Source organism: Zonotrichia albicollis, chromosome 2, assembly GCF_047830755.1.
Source record: "Zonotrichia albicollis isolate bZonAlb1 chromosome 2, bZonAlb1.hap1, whole genome shotgun sequence".
NCBI classification, from domain to species: domain Eukaryota; kingdom Metazoa; phylum Chordata; class Aves; order Passeriformes; family Passerellidae; genus Zonotrichia; species Zonotrichia albicollis.
In genome coordinates this window covers 90,697,307-90,714,217 of record NC_133820.1, presented here as the reverse complement: position 1 = coordinate 90,714,217, position 16,911 = coordinate 90,697,307, and the positions used below count along the sequence as shown (strand labels likewise).

Genomic DNA, 16,911 nt, shown 5'->3' with positions numbered 1-16,911 from the left:
CCTGGCTTCTTCACTGAAGACTGCTCACAAAACTAGCAAGCAAGACCACTTCTCAGGGTATGCAGTGTGCTTTCTTCTACATGTAAGGACTGGTTGAAGAATTTTTTGTTTGCTAATCTGTTAATTCTATAGATGCAGAAGCCTAAAATTCAGTTTTCTTTAGCACACTAAGAATTAGGATATGTCTCAAAGAATAATTTTGCACAGAGTTTTAAAAAGTTTAGTATTTTATATAGATTTTTAAAGTAGAGTAGCAATGTTCTTGTTTTATAGAAATATTTACATTTCACTAACAGCTATCCTGAAAAGAAAAAAAAGTTGATTGTCTACTTATTTATTAAACTTCAAGTCCCTTCCACAATGATCACAATCAAACATTCAATCATGCTAGATTTAAAACCATCAGGGGTCTTTTTTTTTTTTGTAGAAGGAAAACTGCCTCACTGACATGTGTAAAACCAAACCACAGCTTGGGGCTAGAATTTGATGGGGTGAGTCTTCATAAAATCCAACTGTAAGAAGAGGCAGAAGTACCTTCTGGAAATAAATAGTAATTGAGTGTTCTGTTCTTTACTAGATTTTTAAAACTCAGTCCCTGAGACAGTGTGGCCCTTGCCTTGGCAGCAGTTCAAATCAGCTGAAATAAACCTGGAGGTTTCATTTTGTCTGGCTTGCCCAAGAGACAACTCTGATCCGTATGGAAACTGAATATGAAGCATGTAGGCATGCAGTGACAAAAGGTGCCTACGGGCAGCAAAGGGCAAGAAACCAGGATGGGTCAGCTGAGTAAACATCAAAGACTCTCAAATAACCAACAGAAAAGTAAATATTCTCAAGCAAATGGGATATGCCCATAACACCATTGAGATTTCATAAAAAACATTCTTTGAAAACAGTTCTGCTGGGGTGTTTCTATTTGTCTTTCCCATTCGAGAATATTGAATTAAAATGGTCTGTTTGCTCTTAAAGTTCGTAAGTTCTTGCTACTCAATCCCCACTGCAGCCTCTTGACACCTCAATTATCTCTTCAGCAACTCCTGATAGTACTACAGATGATGGCATTGCCCGTCTGGATATTTCTGATACACCCCACCATGATACTTGCTTAGCAAAATACATGCAGAGGATAAAAGGTATTTATCTATAAAAGGACTGTGCAAGGTCTAGGAATTATTTAAAATCCACTTAAACCCCATAAAGGTAAGAAGTCATGCATTTAGGGATTATTATTTGAGAGTATTAAAGGAACATATTTTAAAGACAAAAATCCCTTTGTGATTTCATATTGCTTCATCTCCTGCAGAAATTAAGATGAAGGATTAACATACCCATTAATTTCAGTGCTCAGACCCCTAACTTGGGCTAACCTGAGAACTTCTGCTGTTACATTCTCTGACATAGTTTCTGCTTTCTTTGATAATAGCAGAACTGGTATGAGCTGTGTGTGATGTAATTATTGTTTATTAAAACCCAACCATTGGCTGGGGGAGTTTTGTATATCAGCGTCATTCTGGCTTAGGTGGAGATGTCTCTAGTGTGCTGCACGCGGGAGCTGATCATTTAGGCTACATGAGGAACCTCCCCAACAGCTGAGATACTCTCTGAATATCTGGCATGAGCGGTGGGATGACTGAGTGCTGCTGGAGGCTCAGTCTCCTTTCACAGCTGTAGCAGGAGGGAGTTGCCAAAAGCTCATGTGATTTCAGGCTAAGGTATAGCAACTTTCTGGAAGCACAGTGGGGCAATAAAAGATGTGCTAAATATACAAGTCCATGGAAGGCAAATAAAACATATGAGATTTCTTTTGGCTGGTGGTGGTGGTTCGTTGGTTTTGCTTGAGAAGCAAGAATCTGACCCTGGTTCTTGCTGGTTTTTTGCACCTCCATGTGTGAATTCTGCTTGTTATTCTCTTTTCTGGAAAAAAAACATAGCCACTGTACAGACAAAGGAAATGAGGGGGGTTTCTCGTGTAACTGTTGCAGTACTAGGTTACCATTTCATTTTACATTACCTTTTGTGTCATGGAGCATCTTTTTCCCATCTCACTCGTGTCTCCAAGCAGGTGTGGGTTTCCATGGGTGTTTGAGAGCCAGCAAGGCAGGGGCCTGAGATGCCACAGCATCTGCTGAGCTGGCAGTGGAGGAGCCCACACACTGTGTGCGATGAGCCCACGTGGGTACCCTTAGAAAGCATTGAAAGTGTAAGATAAAGGTCATTAACGTGAAAGGGATCGTGAATGTGGATGTACCCCACCAAAATAAGAACTAGTGTAGCAAAGACTGCTGCTTCCCTTCTCCCGCTGCTTCAGAGGCATGCTATCCATGCTCTAGTTCCCGATGGTCTAGTTTCTGGTACCGGGCTCCAGGCACTGCCACGGCCTCTCAGCCTGAGCTGCCCGGCAGTGGGGCTGAGCCCCGACAGCCGCCGCCACATCCACAGCGCTTCTCGGCGCCGTGTGTGCAAACCCCACACAGTCACACGCAGACACACAGACACACCCTCCCCACACAGACACAGACACACACACACATCCCGAGGCAGGGGACACCTCGCCGGCCCCGCAGAGCCCGCCCCGGACCTCCCGATGTTTCTTGCCCGCTGCTTCTCCCGAAGGCGCGTACGGGACCCCGCCCGGCGGTGCGGGCAGAACCAGGCGCTCCCAGGAGCTCCCAGCACCGGGGACACTGTCAGAAACCGGGAGGGAGCCGCAGCCCTGTTTCTTCAAGTCCCTCCTGCTGCAAGAGCTGGAGGGGGCGAGGGGCCGGGATTCCCTGTGGGAGGTTGCTCGGAGGCTCGGGAGCCTGGCAGGAGCATTGCACAAAGTGATGGTGGCACAGTGTGTGCCTGTACCTCCCGAGCGCTGGCGCTGGGGCATTCCTCGAGGAATTCCCTCCTTGTTTCCCAAGTCGCCCCGGAGGCGGGGACAGCCTCACTAAAAGCCTAAAAGTGCCTTACATGCCTAGCGCGGCGGACGCCTAAAGGTCGCCACGAAGTGCCGAAATGCCGAGATGACGGGCACGGGGTAACGCGACCCGGAGCCCCTCCGGTGCACCGGAGCGGACTGAGGGACCTATCACTCGGTGGCCCCGCAGGTGGCAGGCCAGCGTTTCTCCCGACAGTGAAATTCAGGGCAGCAGGATGCACGGCCCCAGCGGGGCGCAGGTATCCCGCTGCTACGGCCGCGGGAGAGGGGGAGCAGGACGCTGGAGAGCCTGGGCTCTCTGGGGGAGCTGCTCCCGTACCTGCGGGACTGCGACTCGCTGCGCTCGGGCATCGAAGCCTGGAAGAGCCAGGACGCACATCTCCTTTGTATTCTTTCGAGGGGAGCCTCTTTCGGCGCTTCTCCGGGGAGGACAAACTGGTCAAAAATAAAAAAAAAATAAACTCCTCATCGCGTTGAAAAATTGCGTTCATTGGGTTTGGGGACATAAGCTGTCTCTGACTTTTACGTTCATTCCCCTAATGCCCCCCTAATGCGGAAACATGAATCTTTCCAGAGGGCAGGAGCACCCTGAAGGACTTGCGAGTCAAATCCTCAGCCGCGAGAGCACCTCCTGAACCCGGCTTCCCCCGGCCTCAGTCGATGCTTTTAATTAAACGCAACTGCCCCTTTTTGTTAAATCCCCGCCGAGAAGAGTTAGGTTCCTACTTCTGGGGAGGCAGACGGCGTGCGCTGGCCGCTGAGCATCGGACTCTCCGACCCGGGGGGGGCGGTCGCTAAGTGCACCCCTGCCAGCTCTGTATGCATGGAGCACCTTCACGGGGAGAGACGTGGGGCTGTGGCGCCAGTTTGTCACAAATCCATTAAAGGAAAGGCTCGGGGGGTAGGATCTGGACCCCTCTCCGGAACCAGCAGTCCGCCTGCTGTAGACACCCCAAACACCTCGGGGCACCGGTGCGGCTGCTGTGCAGGAGGCGCGGAGAGGAGCCCAGGGGCCGGTCCCCGACGGGAGAGCGGGGGAGGCGCTCACGGGGCCGGGGTGTGTGGGGCCAGGTGGGCCGGGCACGTCCCGTCAGGGACCGCAGCCATATCGCCCCCTGAGCTGGGGGCGCGGCTGGAGGGGGAACCATGCGGGAGGAACCAAGCTAGGAAACGTCCCCGTGAGACTCCGGCAGCCTCCGCGGGCGGAATGGGCCATCCATAGATACCTGTGCTGTCTTTGCCAAGTCCCAGAACTCCATTTAGGAGCTGGAAAAGAGAAAGTCGCCTCCTTCTCCTTTTTTTTTTTTTTTTTTTTGAGGGGGGTGGGTGGGAGGGTGGGGAGGAGGCTTGGTGGCCGCAGCCATCCGCCTTAGCAGGTGTCGCTTGTGCCGGATGGGCGAGGCTCCTCGCCCCGCTGCCGCCCGTCCCGGCGCTGCCGCCCCGCGGTGCGCGCAGAGAGCGCGCAGGTAGCGGCCGGGGAGCGGCGGCTGGAGCGCGGCTCGGAGAGCGCTGGGAAGGCGCGGACAGCGGGAATGGCGACGCCCAGGAACGGCAGCAGCCATGCCCGCGGAACGGGAGCGCTTCCAGCGGAGTGGGCCCCTGCCGCTCCGCTTTGCTGTGGGGCGCACGTCGGGCCCACAGAGAGCCCTCGGCCCCGGGAGCCACGGCGGCGGGGCGGGGGATGTGCCGCGGTCCCGCTTGGCAAGGGCTGGTCCTGCTCCCCTCGCTGCGCCGAGACAGCCCAGAGAGCGCTGCGGGCTCGGCGCTTGCTTCGCTCAGCTCTTCGGAGCCGCTTGCACCGGGGATAATTTGGAGGCATGACAGGAGAAGTTGTTTTATCCGTTTCCTAAAGCGAATGATCCTTCTCTTTCCTTCCTATTTCTTTTTTTTTTCTTTTTTTTTCTTTTTCTTTTTTTTTTCCCCTTTTTTAAAATTTTTCTTCTCTAAAGTACGATATGAGTACCAAAGATAAATTAATGAGGGCAGGTATGTCCCGCTCCCCCCGCCTCACCCATCACTCCGGTGACGTGAGGAAAGACTGGCAAAGAAGCAGGAGGAAATTATGGGCAACGCCAACACCATCGAGTACGGTGAAAAAAAAAAAAAAAAACCAAAAAAAAAAACCCCACAGAACAACAAAACCCATAAATAGGGGATGGAAGAAAAAGGACTTGCAGCAAAGCCCCCCTCTCAAGCCCCAGGGGAGGAGTTGGCAGTAGGTTACCGGAAGGAGCAGAGATTAAGTCTACCTTTACCACGCTCAAAATTAAGAAGCATCCTAGTGTCTGTGCTGCTGAACAGCAAGGAGGCTTTCAAAACGCCACTTTGCTGGGTAAAAATTACTCCGGGCACCTCTCCCGCAATTCCTCCCCCTCCGCGCACCCCGAAACCTGCCAGGAGGAGCACGAAATCTGCCTGGTCCTGCCGGGCACCTCCACGGAGCAGGCCTGCAGGTTTTCCTGTAATTCCGGGATTCCCTGTTGTAAGCTCTTAAACAGAATATTGAAAACATTTTCCTTATGGTGCCTGTTCTTGCCTTGTAGCGCTGGTACTAAACAAATAAGAAAAGTGTGTTAAAGGGAGGCTACGGTTACAGCATCTTGGCCTAATATTCCCACATATAATTAAAACCATAGCCACAATAATGCATAAATAAATAACAGCAAACAGAAGGGACCGTTCCTATTCCTGTCGAAAACAACTGTTTTGGCTCTGTCACTGTATTGTTTTGTTGGAGCAGTCTACGCCGTTCCCTCCTAATTTTATTTTAATTTATTTTAGTGGGAAAGACAGCAGGGAAAGAAATGATGCATTTGTTTTTTTTTTCTTTTAAGTCCATGTTTAGTTTTAATTTTCCTGTATTTTAAAATAAACACGTTGGCTGCAGAGTGTTTGATCTTTGCAAGAAGGAAGCCTATATTGTAAAGGAATGTGCAGCAGTTTGGTATGAAAATGGGGTTGTGACTCACAGCTGCAGGCAGAAAAAAAAGGTGTTGTGGTGTCAGCCAGAGGTGTTCAGTCTAATAACTCAAGCTGTAAACTGTATCCTCTAAAATTACTTACGTAGTAAATCACTCCAGAGTTAAAAAATAGACTGGAAAGTGTAAGGGAGGGGGGGAAATCTTTTAGAAGTTCTCTTCATGAAAATTATTAGTAATGATGGGAATTAAGAGTTTAATATCTCCCTCATTTTCTTAAATGTGAGGCTGATATAGTTAATTGCCACTGTATAGCCGATGGTGCTTACTCTCGCTCGTTCTCGAAGCAGCAGAAACTTGAAACGCGTGTTTGGGGATAGCTGTTTCCTTGACTGCTTTACGCGGTTTACAGATAATTTTGACCATCTCGAAGAGGAAAAAAAATTAAAGAGACAGTCAGGGCGGTGGAAGATCTTAACAATTTTGTATCGCAGCGAAAACCCTCGGAACAGAGCCCACTGCCTCTGCACAGCCGAGGGGAAACATGCCTCTCTTCCCGAGACACTGCGTGTTTCCATCTCTTTGCCTCCCGTAGGTGTATTAGTCTGGTAACACTTGGGAAACTGGGGAGGCTTTGAAAGGAGAGCTCTCTTCCAGCGCAAGTGCTGGGTTTGCCGCATTCCAATCCGGGAGAGCGGGGGGGGAAAAAAAATTAACCCTCAACTCCGGTGTCATCTGCAGCGTTTTGCTGCAAAGGAATGGAGCGAGTGACGAGGCAGGAATCCGAAAGGAGCATCCCAAGTCGAGATGTTGCCTTTCAGAGTAGCTTTCCCCGTTTCCAGGAGAGGTTCCTTCGCTGGAAAGGAGATGTTGGCCGTCACTTTCGGGTGGTTGCACCTCGGCTGATAGAGAAAATAACTTGGTGGGAAGATTTCCATCAAGAGACACACTGAGAGATTAGGGGGAAAAATTAAAACAAGCAAAATAAGATAAAATAAGAAAAAATAAAATAATAATTTTTTAAAAAACTGGGGGAAATGCCCTACGGATATCAGCAAATGTTTACGGTGGAAATAAGAAGTCAACAACAATTAAAATCTGGAAGGCACGTTCATTAGTATTCAGCACATACGATCTATCTTTTATGTTTGTCTTTCTCCGCGGATCAATATTGTAGCAGCATGTGCCGGGAACAAGCAGAAATCTGGCCACTGCATGTGGCTGACCTTTCCCTCTCTCCCTACAGGTCAGATCGTCTTCATCAAAACAGGTCAGACCGTCTTCATAACTATCATCACCTTATGCGGCCACAGCCACGGCTCTCATTAAAACCGGTATTTAATCTAGGCGCTGTGGCTAAGAATCAAAGGAGAAGGGGTGTTTGCCCACACAGAGGAATTAGCAGTCTAGGAAGAAGAAGGGGGAAAAAAAGTTGGAATGAAAATTGCTCTTTTTTTTCTTTTCTTTCCTAGTTTTTTTCTTTTTTTTTTTTTTTTTTTTTCCCCCACCGCAAACTGCTGTACACCGAGGTCCGGCCCTAACCCACGCACACCGCGCAGCCAGCCCCGGTCTCCTGGGGGGCTCCGCGCCAGGAGCGCGGCTGGGGCCAAGCGCCGTCCCCGCTGCCCCCGGGACGCGCCGGCCGCGGCCACCCACGGGCACAGGCACGGAGCTGCGGCGGGGCCCCCGGGGCGCTGTGCCGAGCCCCCAGCCGGCGGAGCCCCGGACAGGTGTCGGGGAGATCCCGTCCCGCGGCGGCAAGCCCTGCCCGCCTGGGGCTGGCTCACGCCGGGAGCCCCCCGCGGACCCACGGCCGCCCCCAGCCCCCTGCGAGGCGCGATGCCGCGCGTGTAAAACACCCGCTCCGTCACTTGCTGGCTCTTGAGTTACTCCCCACCCCCCTCCCCTGCTTTAGTTGCCGATTATTTTCTTTTTAACACCAAAAGAGCGTCCTTCCCCCTCCGGAACACGGCAGTTGATCCCGCGCGTGGGGCCCCGGCTGGAGGAGTCCCCGCTCCGCTCCGGATCCCGCCGCTCCGCCCTGCTAGATCTCCCGCTCCTCGCTGGAAAGCGCTTGGCACCACGGGCGAGGGACGAGGGGGAACCCGCTCCTGTTTCCCGCGCTGCGAGGAAGTGGGATCCGCGCTCCGTTTGGTGCCGCGCTTCCTTTCCTCGGGACAGCGGCTAGGCAGCCACTTTGAAGTGTTTATTAAAGACATGAAACCTCTAGCGAAGGTCTTCCCTCACCCGGTCTTCTTATCCTTCTCCTTCTTCTTCTCTTTTCTTTTATTTTCTTCTTTTCTCTCTCCCGAAAGTATTAATAACAGAGAAACCGTCCAGAAAATAAATTTTTAAAAGATAAAAAAAAAAAAAAGAAAAGAAAAGAAAGAAAGAAAGAAAATTGAGGAAACTCCAAGCACTGGGGAAGGCTTGCACTTTGGGACAGAGGGGGGCACCGTGCCCTGCAGGGTGGGACAATAGTTCTTGCTTTCTCTGCTGCTAATATGCAGCTCCATCCCTGGCGTCTGGCTCAGGGAAAAGAGGAAAAAACCAAAAACAATAGGGGGGGAAAAAATCTAAAACCTAAGAGGAATGAAAAAAAGGAGTAGGGGAAAAAAGAGGAAGAAAAATAAAAGGGCCGCAAGAAGTTAAGAAACACTACAAAAAAAAAAAAAAAGAAAAGAAAAGAAAAGAAAAGAAAAGAAAAGAAAAGAAAAGAAAAGAAAAGAAAAGAAAAGAAAAGAAAAGAAAAGAAAAGAAAAGAAAAGAAAAGAAAAGAAAAGAAAAACCAAAAACCAAAAAAAACCCCAACCCTCACAACCATGCGTGAAGATGACAAATTGAAAAATATACATACCTCGCTGTGCCCGGGAAGGCACAGTTTAGCGTGCACTTGTGGCTGGGGAGAGGTTTGGGGGAGCCTGCTATGTCTTCATAGCGGGCAGGAAATGTGTTCGAGTTTCTGAAAACAAAGGGGAAACTTAAAAGGCAGATACGGGTTTGGGGAGGTCTGGCCGGAGCCAAATGGAGCGGCTGCAGCCCGGGCTGCTGCCCCCGGCACCGGCGGCGGGGCTTGGCGGTGCGGGGCAGCCCTTGCCCTCTGCGGAGCCCCGCCGGCACCGGCACCGGCAGCGCCAGCGGCACCGCCAGGCTCGGCCGCCGCTCCACGCTCGGGTTCGGGCGAGAGCTCCTGCATTTTATCCTGTTTCGGTGTGGGCTGCTGTCATGTCTGTTGGTTTGTCGGGAGGTTGGTTTACCTTTGGGTTTGGGCTCTGGTTTTTTCTGTCGCCACCGGCTGGAGCCCAAAGGCGCCAGAGCAGCCCGGCCAGGTGGAGCGGAGCGGGGGCAGGTGACGGCAGAGCCCCGAACTGCCCTCCGATTGTGGGTGCGGGGGGCAAAGCACAGCCTGTTGTATGGACGGACCCCAAATTTTTTGGCTTGAGAAGAGAGAGTAATTCCCAGGGAAATCAACCCGTCTTTTCAGAGGGTCCGCAGGAAGGGTTAGGAGACGATTTCATTATGATTAATAACTATAAAAATTAAAGCCGCCCCTCCACGCTGCTTTTCACGGTATAAAGAAGGAATCACACCACGGCAGGACAGCCGGCCAAGTGGGGCTGCTGCCACAGCTGGGCACGGGACGGCTCCCGCTGCTCACCGACGGCGGGGCCGTGCGGCCGAGGAGGGCCGGGAGCCGTCGGGGCACAGCCGTCGGGGAGTGCGGGCACCGGCCGGGACACCCGCTCGCTGCGGGCATGAGGGTACCGTGGAATGCCAGGGCAGGCTCGGGACGGCTGGGGAAGCCTCAGGCCTCCCTCCAGATTGGTTCCCAAGCTGTCTGCAGGGCCAGGGCAGGGAGATTTGGGAAGTGCAGGTTCAGCGTAGGAGACAAAGCTGGGGAGAGGGAGGGGTTTGAGGTTGACGGTGTCGAGGTGGACAAAGGACAAGGGCGAAGAGGAGGACTTCGGGGCCATTGGGCCACCCTCGCACAAGGCTGTGAGAGGGATCTTGGCTGCTCTACCCCCTAAAAAAGCCCCAACCCCTGAGCCTGATGACTTCCTGCTCTCCTTTGAGCGTGGCAGGGCCGGGCCAGGGTCAGGGCACGAGGGAGGCGGGCGGAGAGGGGCTGCGGGCGGGATGCGCCAAGGCCAGGGTCAAGTTCAAGGCCAGCCTGGGTAGGACAGGGAAGGAGGGGGAGCTTACCCACTGCCACAGCCGCCACGGCCGCGTCCCTGGGCCTGCCGGAGCACAGGCATCCCTGCCGGAGGGGCCGGGGCTGTCCTTGCTGCCGCACGACCTGCGCTTCGGCCAGAGGGAGGCCGCCTAGCCCCCTCAAGGATCATCCCTGGGCTTCCCCGAAGACTCCGAGGTCAGGGAGAAGAGGAGCCCAGCTGCCGAGCGCTTCTCTCCGGCCGGAGATGAGCCCGCTGGGGCGGGGGACGTCAGAGAGGAGTTGGTGGCCCTTGGGCAGGGCTGCTCGTCCGCCCCTGGGCCCGGGAGGGGATTTGGGCAGGCGGTGGCTGGCGGGGACTGCCTCTGAAGCGGGACCCCCGTATGGTTTTTCAGCTGTGGGAAGGCCGGCAGGACAAGGAGGGATCCTCTAGCTGCATTTCCCACGGATGTCTCCAAGGGGCAGGCGGCATATGCCAATGATTTTAATAAATTTTTTTTTACGTAATATTATTACCGAACATAAATTAGGTTTTAATAGCAGTTTGATTTCCCGGGGAGCTGCCGGGTGCGCGGGGATGGCCGCTCTGAGAGGAGCACGGCGGCCGAGGAAGCTCCGGATCCGCTCTACATCTAAACTTCCTTGTCAGCGGCGGGACAGGGGGAGGGGGGGGTCTTTCCCTCCCTCCTCCCCTTCCCCTGGGTGTAGGTAACCCTCATCTCGCCCCAGGAGTGACCAGGGCCCGCGTACCCTCATCTCCTCGCCTAACTCCCACACCGGCCGGATACAGCTCTATTGATATTGGAACACACGGCACAAAGCCCGAAAAACCCAAAGCGGCGGCTGGCCCGGGGGGGTGCGAGGGCTGGGCCCGGCCGGTGTGAGGAGCAGAGGCTCTCCCGGGCTGCACAAGCCGCCGCTGAGGGCAGCGCAGCCGCCGCAGGGCGCTCGGAGCCCGGTCACAGCGCTGCCGCTTCGCAGGGCGTATTTCGGTGCCTTGACAAGGCCGAACTTTTGCCACGATTTCCCTGCCGCTGTGACACTCTCCCTGTGTGTCCCGGTGCCCGGAGAGCCGCTGTCCGCCTGACCTGCGCTGGCGGCTCCGCTGGCCGGGCCCCGACGTCGCGCTTGGAGCCAAACGCCGGGCCAGCATCCCGGGAAAACCATCGGCCGGCCGCTCGCCGTCCCTCCCCGAACACATTTGACAACCCAAACCGCCCTCTGGGCTCAAATACAATAAAATAAATAAAATACAATTTTTTGAAAAGAGAGAGAAAAAATTCGAAGGGGAAATGTGAGCTCTCGGTCATCACAACTTCCTTCTCTCCGGGCTGTACGGAGGCTGCCAAAAAGATGACAACACGGGAGGCAAGGACCATCTATGGCTCAAAGAGCCGAGCTCAGAGCCTTGTCACTGCCCCTCCACCTCGTCCCGAAACGCCCCTGTTTCTCTGGGGCAATGATCCCCCAGCCAGACACGCACCGGGGAGAGAGGGGCGAGCCCGAGGAAGGCAGGAGCCGGAGGAAGATGTGCTCTTGCCTGGTAAATATCTTAGTAAAGGAGATCCTGCCTTGAAAGTCATTTGGAGAATATGCATATCCTCCCTCACCCTTTTCTTTCAGTTCAGAAGCTTCACAAAGTTTTAGGGGCTTTTGTGGCTTTATTTTTTTTTTTGCATTTTTCTTTTTTTTTTTCCCCTTTTATTCCTTCTGGACGGGAGAGCCCAGCTGGAAGGAATCCTCCTCTTCCAGTAAGCAGCGGAAGTTTTAAAAGCATTTGTTTTGCAGTCGCCGCTCAGCCCATCACATACCTTACAGCAGGTTTTAGAGAGCCTTTGGCATAAAAAGGAAACAGCTCGTGCAGTTTCAACACGTTTTATTATATTTCTGTATGCATTACTCTCAAAACATATCACAAGAAATGATGAAACCACTTAAACCTTCAAATAAAAAATCTGAAACAGTTTATGCTCACAATTGTACATATTTATAGTTAAGAAACATTCTTTATAAATACTGTTTCCTCTGTAGCAAGTTAATACCATAATTTAATTACAAATGGATAAATATGGTAACAGGTATTTACAGGAGGAAGGGCGTTATTACGGAAAAGCTAACGGCACGACGTTTATTTTTCCTCACAATCTTCCGAACAGGAACTAACAAATTGAACTTGCAAAAGCACTAAAACATCACATGTAAACCCAGCTAACAGAAAAATACATTCACAAGCGTTGTTGTTCGTGTGTGTGTCTGTGAGTAACAGAATGGAGACTTTGGCACGGTATTTCTTCCCCAGTCTATCGTTGAAATGCAGTTTACAATCAAGTTGCTTCTTAAAAAGGAACACAATATTCAAGATATCACAATTACAAAAGAAACCATTTTTTTCTTCCACGTTACTTTTTTTTTAAAAGGGATGAACTAAAAAAGGAGGAGAGAAGGAAGTGGGGAGGGAGAGCGGGAGAAAAGAAAACAAGTCCATCACTTTCTCGGGGAGGGAGAAAGAGGGGGAAAAAAGAAAGATTTAAAAAAAAAAGAAGAAGAAGAAGAAGAAAGGGACCAATCCGCGGTTTACAAACGGGACGAACTTCTATACACCGACAATCCAGGAAAACCTCGTTCCCCACCTCGCCGGAGGAAGGAGAGGGCCGCTATATACACAGTTCGTGGGACGGGAGGGCGCTGGCTGCTCCGGGCAGGGGAGGCGCGGGGACCAGAGGAGTTTGAGTCTCTGATCTTTTGTCTGAAGACTCCGGAGGGAGAGTTTCTTTCCTCCGGCTTGGGAAGCTTTTAGCTGGGTGATGTGTTGGTGGAGCATGGGGATGTTTTGCTCTCTCTCTCTCTCCCTTTCCGTTCCGCCGTTGATTTACTCATTCTCTTATGTTTTTTCAGCACGTAGTTTTTGGAATTTTTTTGCTGGTTCAAAATGTTTTCAAAAAGAAAAAATCCAACCACAAAAAAGGGGGGAAAAAAAAAGAAAAAAAGACGCGAAGGCGGGAGGGTGTGGGGAGATGAAGGCCCCCTGTCCCCATCCTGCTCGGCCGTCATTTCGCTGCCGGCGGGTGCGGCGGCATCTCCCGGCGCGTCTCCGGCGGGCTCGCTCGGTCCCTCCTGCCCGCCGCCACGGCCACCGCCGCCGCCGGGGCGGGGAGGGCGCGGCGGGGCCGTGCAGCGCAGTCCGGCGGGGCCCTACACGTACCACTCGTTGAAGTTGGAGGAAAGGCCGCTGTGGCCGCCGCCGCCGCTGCCGCCGCCGCCGCCGCCCCGGTGCACGGCGGACACGGCCGCCGCCGCTGCCGCCGCCGCCGCCGCCGCCGCAGGGGAGAGGTTGTTGGTGCTCTGCGACTCGGCGCTAGGGGACACCAGCCCCGGGGGGGTGGAGGACTCGTAGCCGGAGCTGGCGGCCGGGGAGGATTCGGAGCCTTGCGGGGACGACTCGTGCACCTGGGGGGCAAAGGCAACACGGCCGGGTGGAGGGGGGACGGCGAGGCCGCGGCCGCCCCCCGGGCGCGCCCCCCGCCGCCGGCCCGGCCCTCCGCCGCCCCCGGGCCCCGCGCCCGTCGCCCGCCGCCCCGTCGGGGCGCCCGGAGCGGGGCGGCCGCCCTCCCGCCTCCCGCCGCCGGCTGCGGGGCCGGGTACCTTCATGTGCTTCCGCAGGGAGCTGGGGTGCGTGTAGGACTTGTCGCACATCTTGCACAGGTAGGGCTTGTCCGAGGTGTGGACGTGCATGTGCTTCTTGCGGTCGCTGCTGTTGGCGAAGCGCCGGTCGCAGCCCTCGAACTCGCACTGGAAGGGCTTCTCCCCTGCAAGAGAGCGGCGCAGCAGCGGGGTGAGCGCGGCCGGCCCCGCGCAAACCCCGCGCAGAGTTTCCCCGCCCTCGCCCTCCGCTCCCGGTCGCTTCGTGCGGCAGTTTCCCCAAGGAAGGGCCGGGCGGCTGCGTCCCGGTGCCCGCGGCGCCGGAGGGCCGCGTCGCTCACGCCTTGCCCTGCAGCGAGGCAACCCCCGTCCCCCAGCTGGTTTTCCTGCCAAAACCCCGGGGATGTCCCCGTCCCGTCTTCTCGCCCGATTTTATTTCGGCCCGTGCGGACACACATAGCCAGCCCCGAAAGAGATTGAAGAAGAAAGACGATTAAAAAAAAAAAAAAGAAGCAAGCATCACCGAGCCGTTTCGCCTCGGTACCAAATCCGCTATCCTGTTAAACTGGAAACCATTACCGACAGATTTAAGGCCGGGTATATTGTTTCGTGTATGGATATTCGAGATAAACTCACATCCGCTGGGAAAACTAAACGTCTGTAAAATACTTCATTTAATTTTCATAGGGATTCCTCTCTCCCGGCTGCCAAGACTCCAAATGCCGGGGAGTACTTTGGAGGTGAGAACTCCACATTCCCCCGCCTTTGGAGGGGAAGCATTTAACATTAGATTCCATTAGCACCTAAATTGTTTCTTAAAGACATCCGCTCAGACACAATGACTTCAGTGCGGGCATCTCATGCAAATACATTTCTCAAATTTTAAACCTTGTTAAAGCTCGTCTCGCACCTCGCATCGGGCTTAGCACTTGAGAAAACAATAGGCCTCGAGATTTTTAGCCTTTCTCCGGGTAAATATTTGGAGTGGAAGTCGCTAAAATATTTGGCCGTCTTTTATGAAATAGTCTGGCACGGTTTGAGCCGGCAGGAGTAGTAAATGAATAATAGATGAGGCGGGAGGATGCGTTTATTTTTGTTGCCCTTCGGCTCAGGCGATTTTCCATCAGTAAAGCCCGAGCTCCCTCGACCCTCTTCCACCTGATTTGGGTGGAAGTTTCCGAACCTCAAATCCTCTGTTCCCTATTACATAATTTAATAAACTGTTGCAAAAACACCTTAAATCACATCGAGTGAGACTTTAAAAACAAATTTTTTTTAAATGAGAAAATTTTATTGCCTTGCTCACACCATTTAAATTTAATGGAAAACATTCCCAGAAAGGGACTTTTTTTGCCACTTCTAACGGGATTTAGGACTAACGATTGATTTTGCACGTATTTATATAGTTTCTCTGAGTATCCATAAATAAATAAAAGCCATGCTCACAAGCGCTGAAGTTGTATGCAAATACGTTGCACAGAGCAAATGACTAAGGCGTTTCAGATGGATGGATGGATGGACGGATGTCTTCCCCTATTTTAGCAAGACGGCAAAAATTGGTTCGCGCTGTATTCCGCGTTTCTGCGGAAAGACTCCGCTGAACCTCAGCACGAATCTACAGCTCTCACTCCCAAATTAAAACAAATCAGTTAAATATCCTTTCGAAATCTGGGATGGAGGGGGGTGTATGCTGCTGGGGAAGAAACCAAAACAAACGCAGCCATGTGATGGAGAGGGTTAAAAAAATAAACTGGAGGCTTATTTTATCACCCTTCTAATTTAACATCACTCTGTCTGAGTATCTATCAGTTTACACATATATATACACACGCATATATAGGCACGGGCAGAGGGAGGAAATGTGGCGAAAGAAACCCGAATTACCTGTGTGCGTCCTTTTGTGAATTTTGAGATTTTCTGATCTGGCGAAAACTTTTCCGCAGCCAGGGAAGGGGCAGGGGAAAGGTTTCTCTCCCGTGTGCACTCGGATATGATTGACCAGTTTGTATTTCGCTTTGAAAGGTTTGCCTTCGCGGGGACACTCCTCCCAGTAGCAGACATGGTTGCTCTGCTCGGGTCCCCCAACGTGCTCCACCGAGACATGGGTGACCAACTCGTGCATGGTGCTGAAAGTTTTATTGCAACTTTTTTTGGGGTTGTTCAGCTGTTCGGGATCGATCCACTTGCAGATGAGCTCTTGCTTGATGCACTGCTGCCGCATGTAGCGGAAAAAGGCACCTGGGTGGTGGTGGTGGTGGGCTGCCATGTTCATGCCCATATTCATATTCATGGGGCCGTACTGGTTGTGCAGCTGAGCCGCCGAGTAAGGGTCAGTCCTGGGGCTGGAAACCTGGCGGTACTGATCCGACCGGGCGAATACCTCCCCCGGCAAGCCCAATCGCATCTGCCCGTTGAGAACATTTTGGGAGGCGTGGGGACCGTGCTGGTCGTGGATGCCCGGGAAGAGAAGGTGGCTCTGAGCGTCCGTGTGCGGGTGGTGCAGGCTGCCGGCCGCAGGGCCGAAGATGCCGTGCTGCCCGCCGGCCGGCGACGAGTCCCCGAAGCCCCGGCTGCGAAACAAGAAGTCCCGGGTAGAGTTGAAGGGCGTCCCGGAGTAGGAACCGACATGAGCGGCGTGGGGGCCCAGGGCGGCGGCAGGGTAACCGGGCGCCTGCGAGGTGAACGCCGAGCTCTGCCCGGGGGAGAGGTCGTGGGCGCCGGCGTTGAGCTTGAAGGCGCCCATGTGCGCCGCCGCCGAGTCCACGAAGCTGTTCTGCGCCGCCAGGCTCAGCTCCCGGTCCTGCATCTCCGCCGCGGCCGAGTGGTGGTGCCGGGCGAAGGTGCCCACTCCGAGGGCCGGGAACTGCGGGCCGGCGTCCAGCAGCATGGTCCGCGCCGCTCCGGGGACGCAGCCGCTGCCGCGCTGCCGCCTCCCCGCTACAGCCTCCGCCTCCGGGCTGCCGCCGCCCGCCCGCCCGGGCGCGGGGCCGCCGCCGCTCCGCTCCGCTTCCCCCCGGCAGCCGCCGCGTCCCCCCGCCGCCGCCGCCGCCGCCGCCCGCGCCCGCTCCGGCCCGATGCCGCCGCAGCCGCCGCCGGCGGAGTCGTATCCGGAGCCAGGCAGAGCAGAGTCCAAAGGCGAGCGGAGAACCAAAGTGTATTAAAGGAGCTGAGGCGGGGGCGGGCAGGGGAGGGGAGGGGGAGCAGGGGAGGGACGGGGCTGGGGACGGGGGGGGGAAGGCTCGCCTCGCCGTTCCCTGCGG

General features: G+C 53.9%; 1 protein-coding gene across 1 annotated transcript in view; it reads right to left on the bottom strand.

Annotated features, from left to right (window-relative positions):
* Nucleotides 1-368: 368 nt before the first annotated feature.
* The window catches only part of ZIC2 (Zic family member 2), a 17,060-nt gene continuing 517 nt past the window's right edge, over nucleotides 369-16,911 (bottom strand). The window contains exons 1-7 of the mRNA XM_074535665.1: nucleotides 15,536-16,911; nucleotides 13,655-13,818; nucleotides 10,045-13,459; nucleotides 8,699-8,803; nucleotides 3,243-3,358; nucleotides 2,012-2,181; nucleotides 369-1,914 (exon numbers count right to left, since the gene is read on the bottom strand). The exon at nucleotides 15,536-16,911 is cut by the window's right edge and continues 517 nt beyond it. Coding sequence (XP_074391766.1) covers nucleotides 13,205-13,459; nucleotides 13,655-13,818; nucleotides 15,536-16,538 — 1,422 coding nt within the window. The 5' untranslated portion in view covers nucleotides 16,539-16,911 and the 3' untranslated portion in view covers nucleotides 369-1,914; nucleotides 2,012-2,181; nucleotides 3,243-3,358; nucleotides 8,699-8,803; nucleotides 10,045-13,204. The remainder of the gene's footprint in view (nucleotides 1,915-2,011; nucleotides 2,182-3,242; nucleotides 3,359-8,698; nucleotides 8,804-10,044; nucleotides 13,460-13,654; nucleotides 13,819-15,535) is intronic.